At 43.6% G+C, this 12,333-nt stretch overlaps 1 protein-coding gene across 3 annotated transcripts in view; it reads right to left on the bottom strand.

The window, feature by feature from the left end:
- FTO (FTO alpha-ketoglutarate dependent dioxygenase) overlaps positions 1-12,333 on the bottom strand; it is a 282,764-nt gene that overhangs the window by 251,605 nt on the left and 18,826 nt on the right. For all 3 annotated transcript variants that reach the window (XM_034638936.1, XM_034638937.1, XM_019797912.2), the window contains exon 3: positions 6,582-7,206. In XM_034638936.1, coding sequence (XP_034494827.1) covers positions 6,582-7,206 — 625 coding nt within the window. The remainder of the gene's footprint in view (positions 1-6,581; positions 7,207-12,333) is intronic.

Below are 12,333 nucleotides of genomic sequence, written 5' to 3'. Positions count from 1 at the left end.
ATTCACGTTGTAAATAACATAGACAATCAGAACCAAACTGGATTAATCAAAAGAGGATAATTATGTGTTCATCTAGCTTCAGGCAAAGCTTTACCCAGAATTCAAAGCACCTGTCCAACACCCAGTTTCTGTCCTTCTCAAAGCTCATAAAAAAGAAAGGGAGTGGCCACAACAGCTGGGGGCAGGCATTTGGGGGCCATGAGAAGTTTTCTTGCCCCAAGAGATGAAAGCAACAGCTTAAGAAGAGCCAAAGGAGGAAGGGAAAGAAACTGGAAATTGACCACACTATTAATTGTTGAAATGAGGTCCACGTAAAGCCAGTGAGACCTCTGCGCTTCCTATTAAGTGAGACAATTCCTTATCTTTTTAAATTAAGCCTGTTTAGGCCAGGTATCTGCTATCTGCAATCAAAAGAATCCTAATTCTAAACAGATATTGTGGTTGCAGAAATCAGAGTTATCGGACAGTGGCCAGAATGTAGATGAACAGCATAAACCACTCAAACCTAAACATACTGACTTAAGGCAAAAATACGCTTACTCTTCCACCATTATATGCACATACAAAGAAGGACACGAACCATACCTTCAAGGAGCTTACAATTCTAACTCATAATTTAAATATACACAAAACTAATGCATGGCCTCAGAAGGCAGGACAGTGGTTACTGCTAGGGGAAAAATACACTGGAAAGGAGCATTTCTGGGGTGCTGACATAAATACTGCCATTCAGTAATACAGAATTAAATTGCCCAATTAATATCCTAGACAATAAAGCTTGTTCCACTCTAATCTGTCCTCATTTCCTACTCATCACATGAATATATCATTAAAAATTCAGCCGTTCTTGGGGAAGATATTTGCAAATCACATATGCGTTCAGAGATTAATATCCACAATATATAAAGAACTCCTAACGCTCAACAACTAAAAAACAACTCAATTCAAAAATGGGCAAACAACTTGAAGAGACAAGGGCACATGGGTGGCACAGTCAGTTAAGTTCGGCTCAGGTTGTGATCTCAGGGTCATAGGATCGAGCCCCATTGGGCTCCACACTCAGCACAGAGTCTGCTTGGGACTCTCTCTCCCTCCACCCCAACCCTCCAACATAAATAAATAAATCTTTAAAAAAACAAAAACAAAAAACTTGAAGAGACATTTCTCCAAAGAAGATACATGTATGGCCAATTAGCACATGAAACAAAGCTCAACATCATTAATGATCAACCAAGGGGCAGGATGAAACTTCTGGGATAATGGATATACGTTCATTATCTTGATTATGGTCATGGTTTCGCAGGTGTGTTAAACTCATGAAACTGTAAACTTTAAATGTGTGCAGCTTGTTGTATGTTAAGTTATACCGCAATAGAACCATTGGGAAGAATCAGCCGTTCTTGGTGGCTGACCTTCCCTTGACAGTTGGGAGATGGTACTGCGGGTCTTCTTTTCTCACCAGCACTGAACACTGCCACTCTTCACAGGTGAAAAGATAGGTGACATCATACAAACATGCCTCATCACCTCTGCCTCTTCTAATCGGGCCCACCTTCTCTAACCTGGATTCCTGCAACAACCTCTTTCTCCTGCTTCCAGTGCTGCCTCCCCCCTTCTACTCGAAACCACAACAGCTCCCATTTCATGCCATGCCACAGACAAGCCCCGTACCTTATATTATGGTATTACTTCTGTAATAGCTTCTGCCCACTGTGCACCCTTAGTCTTTCCTCTCTGTCTTCATTGCTGTTACTCCCCCTCTTCTCTCACTCAATTCCATCCATGCTTGCTGCTTCTGAAATATCTCAACACCATGTTCCATCTCTGGGCCTTCCATATTCCCTCCCCCCAGGCTGGTCTCCTCCTGCTCACTCTCTCCTTCCAGTCTTAGCTCAAATGCGACCTTCTAAAGGAAGCCTACTTTCCCATTTAGAACTGTACACCTGGGCCTCCCCTTTGTTTACCACCTTCTTGTTGGTTTATTTTCTGTCTCTCCTTGTTAAACATAAGCTCTGTGAGGGCAGAGATTTTTGTTCATGGCTATATGCTCAGCCTCTAGAAGAGTGCTTGGCAAACAGTAGCTGCTTACTGTTCAATGCATAAATAATTCCATGGGGATTAAATAAAATATGACTTAGACCACCAAACAAGTTTTACTGAACAGTGTAAGTGACTTCACAAATAACTAATAGGGGTGCCCGGGTAACTCAGTTGGTTGGGTATCCAACTCTTGATTTCAGTTCAGGTCGTGATCTCGGGGTTATGAGATGGAGCCCTGCATCCATCGGGTTGCACGCTCAGCGGGGAGTCTGCTTGAGATTCTCTCTCTCCCTCTGCCCCTTCCCCCCTTCTCTTTCTAAAATAAATAAATAAATCTTTAAAAAAAAAAAGTACCAAGGGGGAATGAACCATGGGAGACTATGGACTCTGGGAAACACACTGAGGGCTTCAGAGGGGAGGGGGGTGGGGGACTGGGATAGGCCGGTGATGGGTATTAAGGAGGGCACATATTACATGGTGCACTGGGTGTTATATGCAAATAATGAATCATGGAACATTACATCAAAAACTAAGGATACACTGTATGGTGACTAACATAATAAAAAAATTATTATTAAAAAAACAAAAAATAAAAAAAGGAAGAAGAAAGAAAAAGCAAAAAATAAGAAAGTAACAGCACATGGCATGATACAATGAAACAAAGTCAAATGAGCTTTGAGACCTCAGAGAGGGATGCTGGGAGAGGAAGGAAAACATCAAATCTCACAGCATTTTTAAAAATTATGAACGCTCCCAAACTCCTAGCTGCAGTTACGATCTAACCTTTCATGCTTTCAAAGACGAGCTAAGGAATATGAAGCTACTCATTTCAAAGTAAAGATTTAAGAATTATGGTAACAAATTGCTATCCTTAAGCGAATTCAACTTTTCCTGAGTCAGAGACATGAAATGGCAGTCCCAGAATGCCAAGGAAATTTGTTACAAAGTCCCTGCTTTCCAGCCTATCATATACTGAGCAGGAATCATGGATCAGCCTCTCTCTTCCTTTTCCTCCTTCGCCCTTCCTGGGAAATCTGGAAAATAATAGCAAGAATTGGCAAAACTTGGCACTAGTTAAAATTCTTAAGAATTGTTTTTCCTATAAAGACAATGTTGCAGAAGATGCTTCCTTCCAAAGTACAAAAACAGTAACCAATAATTATTTACCTGATCCTTTTGAAGGTATTCCAGTCAGAGTACAAGGTTTAGGACTATATTAAAGCCTTCCTTGATAAAATTCATGCATGTGTATGTATATATGTTTGGGGCTTTTTTGGTTTTTTTGTTTTTAACATCAAAGAGTAACAAGCAATTGCCAGCAAAGCTAGCGTAGGAAAATCAAATACTCTGCCTATTTACACACGATTCCCTGAAGCCATTCCTGATTAAATACTGTACCATTTCAATCTTCTTACTGGGGATATCTATTAACTAGCACTGCTTGTGAAGCCAATGAATTTAGTATATAATTACACATATCCTATACAAATTACTTCTCAATGACCTCTACTCACAGAAATAAACCAAAAAGGGATGACGGGCTCATTTTAAATCTACAGAAAGATTTCACGGGGAAAAGGTATGAGAGCAAAGTCCTGAAGGATCTTAAGCTTCACCTGAATTTAATTTCAGCAGGAAGTAATCTCTTCTATTCTGAACTCCCAATACATTTTACATGAACTCCTGTGGCATGTAAGACTTCCTTGTCACTAGGGAACTATGTGACCTTGGACAAGTCACTGCCATTCTCCCCGCCTGAGTGTCTTCATCTGTAAAATGAGATGCTTGGACAAGGTGATTTCAAAAGTCTCTTCCAGATCTCACATTTCCTGATGGCGTAACTATAATCACAGGTACACACTTCACCCGTCCTTTCAAGGCAAGAAGGGCATTTGATTTACCTCTGGAGCCTCCCTACTGTCTAGAACAGCCAACTGAACTTCCCTTAGCGATTGCTCAGCAAAAACGTTCAGGGACTCAGAAAACAGTATAGTGTTCTGAAATTCCCATTCTCTTCGCCACCTTTAAGCCCTTCCTAAGCCCGACCGTGATTTGAACCCAAATGACTCTCTTTGAGTCCACCCTTACCATACATCTGGCAGCATTACACGGAGGCCAGAGAAGTCAACAGATCACTTGTCACCTGGAAGAAATGCATCCACCAAAAAGTTTCAGGGCACATGCTTTGTAAACCATCTGACTCAACATCACACACGCAACTGGAGACCAGGAGAGAGGTTCCATTTCATAGAATAAGCTTATCTAATGCATTACAATCACCTGAGAGCATGTGTAGGAAGCTATAAGCAGATGTTGTGGGGGGAGAGAAGTGGGGTGGCAGGCAGAAGAGGAGAGACTATAGGACCTGCTAGGGAGAGCAAGGAGAACACTCCCTTCATCTTTCCAGAGGTGGATATTTTAAAAACCCAAGTCCCAGAGGGCACTATACTGCAAGAATAGGAAATATCTGCTCATAAGGCAGTTAGCATTAGCCGTTAGGACTCTGAAGCCAGAATGTCTGGGTTCAAATCCCACCTCTGCTGATTAGTAGCTGTATTTCCATGAAAAAGTTAATCATCCCTCTGTGCCTCAGTGTTCTCGTCTGCAAAATGAGAGTAGCAGTACATCACCGACAGGGTTGTTATAAAAATAAAACGGGTTAATACATGTAAAGTGCTTATACCAACACCCAGCACATAGTAGGTGCTCAATAAACGAGAGCTCTCAGCATTGCTCTTATTATGATTAGATGGAGTTCTGGGATTCTCTGGGATTTGTTCTACGAGAACAAAGGAATCACGCTGCTCTTACAGATTCTAATTCTACAGTCCCCTCCTCCAGATGACAGTTGCAAGGATAAACCTTTACGTATTTATGAGACTTGTATACTTTATCAGTCTTAACCACTCCCGACCACAAAAACCATTCATTCAAAATTTAAATTCCTTTCTGAACGATATTCTAGGTTTCAAAAAAGACTTGATCACCCACGCTCTGGGAGTACAAAAGGACTATTAAACTGTAGGGCTGAGAGGAGGTGGGAGCACAAAGACATCTTTGTAGCGGTTTGAGCTATCACATACCACGGCCTCAACGGCCCCAGCTTCACAGAGTTGCCTCCTTCAGAAGGAATCCAACAAACTGGATCCATTGTTCCTTCCCATCAGAGTTCTTGGATGTGATCGTTCTTAAATCCCTGGCAATGCCTTAGTAAAGATCAGAGGATCTCAGTTCTTTCCATTAGGACAGCATCAAATCCCCTTCAAGCAATTTTCTTAGGTCGGCATCATTATTTGAGGTGCCAGGGAAACTGGGGAAATTTCCAACCGCTAAACTAGCTCCTTGTTCCGGGCTGAAGACGTGAGGTAAAGCTAGAAGATATTTTAGCTATCCTCAGGAAGTGTCTGAGATTGGGAAATGGGAAGAAATTTAAGGAGAATCATGAGAACTTCTTTTTAAAGTCCCTCTTATGAAATAGTCATTTTAGTAAACAAAAAGCATACAAAGCGATAGCAATTTCCAATTAAAAAAACGGTTTTCAGAAGGCACCGACCCTTAAAAGTTCCAGTTCGTTCCCTGATGGGATGTCTAGAACTCTGGTTTTCCAAGCATCTTTCAATAAACAGGTAGAAGAGATAAACACACAACAGAGCTAATACTGTGTCTTGTATTCCTTTGTCAAATGATCAGGCAAAGAACAAAGTCGGCAATGGTCACACTGTCCTGGATATGCTCTACTGTCTCTTTATGACCCCGACCTGAAAACAATGGAAACCGTGAACACACAAAAACTGAACAACAGAAGAAGGAAAGTTCAGGGAGGCCACAAAAAGGTAGCATATGATCTCTGTTCCAAGGCGGCCAGATTTCAGAAACTTCAAGGACAAGTTCACCCACAGCACCCCTTTTAGGTCTAAAACTGCAGAGCTGATGGGGGGAGGGGGCTGGAGAGTTTCCTAAAAACAGAGGACTGCCTGCTTACAGAACCCACTTCAACTGTTTCTGGCAAGAAAGGACAGTAGTCAAATCTGTATGAAGCCAAGAACAAGTCCATATTTGACAAAACACTCCCATCAAGGCAGCGATGTCAACCACAATAGAGTATTTTGGCAAGACTGGAAACGTGCACCTGTGGGAACCTGGAAAGATATGACAGATTTTTGTTTTCCCAGCCCTTTATCAGCAAGTTAATTATAGCAACCGTGTGGTCTACACAGAGCTTTGCAGAAAGGCAGCTGACTCTATGAAACCAAGATGCTGCTCTCCCGGGCCGGAGAAAGACGAGCTGACAGTAGTGCTTACACATGGAACTATTCGATCCGGGCATAGTGTAACAGTGAGCTAGACAGCACCGCCAGACCAGAAAGAGGTATGCTCTGCGAATACCTGGGTGTGGCAAACCTACAGAGGACACACGACACCTGTGTACGTACAGACACACACACACACAAACACACACACACACTCCCTCCCTCACACTCATGCACGCACACGCCTCCAGAGCCTCCACGGCTCTGGCCACGTGATGCCCAGGGCTGTACCTTCACAGCTATAATTGTACACAGCCACGGCCGACCGTTCCACCAGATTTTCGTCGTGATGCCAGCTCACGGCCATTTTCCCCATGCCAAAATAAGGCTCCTCTTTCAGGTACGGCATTTTCTGGGGATCCATGAAATTCAACAAAGTGACGTTGTAGGCGGCTCTGCTCTTCACGTCCAGCTCGTCTTGTCCGTCAAAGGACCCCATCCCGACCCGGGGGAAATCTGGACCTATACACACCGGCACGGCATCGATGTTGGATTTCTCCTTGCAAGCCAGCTCCTCCAGAGCCTGCAGGGTCTCCATCTGCAGGTAGTCATTGAGCCTGAGGAAGGTCTGGCAGGCGGCAGCCACGCCAGCCTCGTCGTACTTCGGACTAGCGCCCTTCACCGGCCAGGGCACCGTGAAGAGCCTGGTGTTGAGGTACTTGTACGTGCAGCCCGGGTTGCCGATGAGGATGCGCGACACCGGTGTGAGCAGATCCTTGCCCTGGATCCTAACCAGGTCCCGGAAGAAGCAGCCGTGCTTGTGCAGCGTGAGGAAGGCTTCCTGCACTTCTTTGTGGAGGGCCTCGGGCACGCTGCCCGCTTCGCGCAGAATCAGTTTCGGGTATTTCAGCTGCCACTACAACAAAACCAGAGCAGAAATACGTGTTCATGGAGTGCTACGGGTTTACCACTTGTAGAACTGCGATTCTTTGTCAGCGTTCGGAGGAATAAAAAAAACAACTGTCAGGTAGCATTTCGGAACACGACCCGTATCTCCCCAGCCTCACACGGAAGGTTACGGGCAACAAACGTCATCGACTATGCAGCAAGATTTCCAAGTCCGAGCTCAAATAATTCATCTTTACTATAAATAAAATAATGATACTCTGTGCTTTGGTCTGCCAGGCTCCCTCTACAGTCACTTCTCCCTGCCCTTAATCTGTCTTCCAACCTTTGGTCCTCCAGACAACACAATTGTATTAATTAACGGCTAACCACCTATTTAGTAAGAGCTTACTAAGTGCCGTGTGTTATTCTAAATGATTTAGACACATAGACTCATTTGCAGCTCACAACTTTATGCGGCAGTGCTGTTACTGTCTCTGATTTCTACAGGAGAATCTGGAACCACAGAGACATTTTAAACACTTGCCTGAAGTCGCATAGCTGATCCACAGCAGAGCTGGGATTGGAAGCCTCTGGGCTCCAGTCTGGTTCCAGGACATGAGTCCTGAACCATGAGATTGCCCTGCCTCCCAATCAGTGACAGACTGGTTTCTGCTCTAATACTTTTCACTTGGAGGAGAAATCACTTCTCATTGGGAATTAGACACCAAGTCCTACAAACACCAGAGCCAGGAGAATGTTGCTTATTACAATAAGACTACTGCCCAGAATGTATTCAGGAAATGTTGAATGAACAAGTGAATAAATGAGGTGTTCTACTGGGATTGAGAAAGTTGTGATCATTCTGTTGGTGTCACTGGAGGAGAATACTGTAAGATAATCCCTCCTCTAATATGCAAACACATGGATTTACTGCCACAGTGAAGGACTTCATTACCTGTTCAGCCACCACTTCTAGTTTCTAGGACTTATGAACAGGCGACAAGCCAGAGTTCCCTGATTCTGTGCAATGAAATGGACTTTTTTTTTTTTTTTAACCAAAGCACAGGATTTTACATTTACCCCTGTGAAGTTTAATCTGATCGGTACTTTCTCAGTATTGTACAGTCCACCATTTTTGAGACACACTCCTTCTGTATCTTCATTCAATGATTACTGTTTATATGATAATCAGGACGAGACCATTTATTCCTCCACACATATTTTTCATTCAATACACGTCTACAGAGCACCCACCAAACACTAGACAGAGATAAGGTTCCTGCCCTCACACAGCTTTCTACTAGATCTGGTAATGAATAAAAATTGATCTCAAATTGCATTAAGTTCTAGGACAGAAACAAACCAGTAGGAAATCTGTCATGCGGTGAGGTTGAAGGGAAGGCAAAAGCTGGACCACATGGAGCCTGGGGGGGTCAAAGCAGGGAATCAGGATTTGGCTCGAGGTGCACCGGAAGACCCATGGGGAGAAGCGTAATTTGACTTACATTTTATAAAAATCACTCTTAGTTACAATATCGGGCACAGATTGGAAAGAGGCAAATGTGAAAGTGGAAATCCTATTAGGTGCTATTACAACCGTCGAGGAGAAAAGGGACAATAGTCTAAATTTGAGACAGAGATAAATGAATAGGTAAAATCCATATTTTATAGGCAGAGCGAAAGGCAGTGCTTATGGACTAGCTGTGAGGGGTAAAGAAAGGAAAGGAGTTATGGATGACTCTCAGATTTCTGGATTTAATAACTGAATTACCATGTTTAAAAAAGATTTCTCTATCTATTTGAGAGAGAGAGAGAGAATGTGTGTGCGCACGAGCAGGAGGGGCAGAGGAAGAGGGGGAGTCTCAAGTGGACACCCTGCTAAATGCGGAGCCCGAGATCACGACCTGAGCCAAAACCAAGAGTTGGACGCTTAACCAACTGCGCCACCCAGGCGTCCCACCACTTTTTTTTAAGTAAGAAAGACTGGCACAAAACAGGAATGGTAGGTGGAAGAATCTGGAGGAATGACGAGCTCCATTTGGAGCTGTAGCCATTAAGATACCTACGAAATCTTCAGGTAGAAGTGGCGAGGGGGCAACTGCACACACGCCTGGAAATCCAGGTGGCAGCTGTCAACACCCCTGGGGTTTTTAAAGGCCTGGAAATGAATGAGCCCTCCCCAGGGAAACAGCGCGAACACAGAAGGGGGCCCACGGCCATTTTCTGAGTCACAGAGGAAAGGAGCAGAAGAGCCCTTTGAGGGAGAAAACTAGGAGAGAATATTAATGCAGAGGTCAAAAGACAGACGCACTTCAAGAGGGACGGAGTAGGTGACCGCCCTTGGGAGGCCAAGTGAGATGAGGACATGATCCCCGAGATGGGGCAGTGTGAAAATCACTGACGACCATGACAAGAGCGATTTCAACAGAGTGGTGGGGATGAGAGTCAAAGGACAGTCAGCTGGGTCAGCAGGGGAGGCGCCCTGTTTCAATGTCCGTCTCAGGGGTCACGCTCCGAAGGGAACAGAAAAATGCAGCTGTTGATGAAGGACAAGACCCGGATCAGGGGACCATCTTCGGCGCTGGAAGACGGTGGGGGGACACACCAGAACTTGCCAGGATGCTCCTGGGAAGAGGCTGATGCTGCAGGACACAAGGTGATTAACTACAGGAGCGAAATCCTTGAGTGCCCAGAGCGGGTGTCTCCCAAGGGAGGTATGTGAATGACCTGTGGGGTCTGTATGGCAATCCGCCAGTTGATGGGAGAAGATGGCAGAACTGTTTTGTTTTTAATCTAAAAAAAAAAAAAAAGAAAGCTTTACTACAATATGTGTGTACATACATGTGATATATATACACATATACACATGTTTAATATGAGTTCTACTATAAAATAGACACAAGTATACAAGTAATACTTACATCTATTTTATGGATAACTATTGGTAGTGTGCAGTAGTCACTTCATCCCCTTGGGAAAGCCTACTGTGTACATCGCTTCCCAACTGCACATTCAGTGACATCATGTCGGTAGCCTGAAATTGGCCATGGAGAAGTATTTATACCATAGAAATCAGGAAACACTAAAAATCAAGGCTGGTTTATTTTTTCCCACGCAACCCATTCTTTAACACTTAGTAGGACACCATTGTATATGCTTCAAATTTGTTACTAACAGGCGTATATATGATCAAAAAACATTTGGATCAGAAGAAAGGTATTTCCTGTATCAGAATAAACTGTAAGGAGAAAGAGGACCCAAATTCAGAGAGGACTATAAACTCAATAATAGGCAAATGACTAAGTTTCAGGGAGTTTTTAGAGGAAGAGAGAGGGGACACTTCAATTTTTCACAGTGAAAATGCAAAACAAATCACTAGCTAAAAATGTGTGCTGGTCACGTGGGCTGCTTGCCAGATAGTTCTGGACTCCACTGCCATCACCCAGCTTTTTGGACCCAGTGTGGAATTATGCTTCCTGGCCTCGTCATGTTGGATGAAACATGGGACTGTTTGTGTCCAGAAAAACGACGGCTGTCACATCTAGCCCGGAGCACTTCATCACCAGTAACACACCTTCCAGAACGCTCTTTTTTGGCATAGACATCAGCTAGTGGCTACGTGGGTCCCTGAGTTACTACTTTAATGGGTAGTGATTTTCTGCCAACCACAAATGATATGTAGAATGAGTAAGAAATATTGCTGGGGGAAGCCACTGAGATTTGAGGGTTGTTTGTTACTACAGCATTATCTAGCCCATTCTGCCTGATCCAGAATGCAGGAAATAGAAGGTATGTGGGAAGTCTATGTACGCAGAAGAAAAATGAAGTCGTCAAGCCTGCATATGGAAAAATGACCTTACTGGGAAGCGTAGTAGGATTGCCCTGCTTCTCAGAGTGCCTATCTGAGGTGTGTGATCGTAAATTGAAAGTGACGGAGAGCAGAGTTCTATGGCACACCACTATGAATTACCAGTGAGTGAGACTGTCAGGGATGCATTTAGGATTTATAGTTTCTATACTCATTTTTATCCCATTTGAAAAATAAAAAGAGAAATACCATACTTTCTGTTTATGCAGCTCATGAAGAGAGCAATGTAATCTAGTTATCAACCATGGACTATTCTGGAGCCGTGAGCAGTAGCTCTAATTCTATCACTAAATTGGTTCTCTGAGCAAGTCCCTAAGGCCTCGGTATACTTGAAGCACATCTAACTAACAGCAGTGGTTAAGAAGGAAATTTCTCCATAATTTCTTAAAGATTCTGGGTTCTTTAAATAATCCTCAGTATAAAATATTAACGAAAATTAAGATAATTCCCAAGAACTTTATTTGGGAACACACTCCCTCTGGGACTGAGAGAGGAGGAAGACTGGAGATAATACACACACACACACACACACACACACACACACACACATCTACACACAGCTTGCAGCCATCGTTCGATATACAGTGGAGCTGGAAACTGCAGAAGACGGATTTAACACAGGGGAATACTAACTCTAAGAACCTGGGAAATTCACATAACTATATGAGTATCACATGTAAATACCTTGACATTAAAAAGAGCATTTTAGGGGCGCCTGGGTGGCTCAGTCGTTAAGCGTCTGCCTTCAGCTCAGGGAGTGATCCCAGAGTCCCGGGATTGAGCCCCACATCAGGCTCCTCCGCTGGGAGCCTGCTTTTTCCTCTTCCACTCCCCTGCCTGTGTTTCCTCTCTCTCTGGCTGTCTCTCTCTCCATCAAATAAATAAATAAAATCTTTATTAAAAAAAATAAATAAATAAAATAAAAAGAGCATTCTAAAAATAAAACAGTAATAATGACATGGGAAAGTATCCCCCCCAATTTTTTTTCAGTGATCTCTCATGTCCTTTCCCCTCCGACCACATCAGCCTCTTTTCCCACAGGCCTCAAGAGGCCAGCATTCAGCACCTCCCCTTTAGTGCAGGCTCTTCCTCCCAAATCTATACCTGCCAGGCCCTTCTCATCCTGCAGCCACTTTCTCAAAGAATCCTTCCCTGAACTGCCCCCCCTGAAACACATATCCCCCATTACCATTCATCATGCACTTCTCATTTATCTTTCACAGCACTTCTCAATCCATAACTACATATTTCTTTGAACTATTATTTGTTTAATAATCTCTCCTTCAA

This window comes from Ailuropoda melanoleuca, chromosome 12 (genome assembly GCF_002007445.2).
Source record: "Ailuropoda melanoleuca isolate Jingjing chromosome 12, ASM200744v2, whole genome shotgun sequence".
NCBI classification, from domain to species: domain Eukaryota; kingdom Metazoa; phylum Chordata; class Mammalia; order Carnivora; family Ursidae; genus Ailuropoda; species Ailuropoda melanoleuca.
The sequence above is the reverse complement of the archived record's forward strand: the minus strand, read 5'-3'. Positions and strand labels throughout refer to the sequence as shown.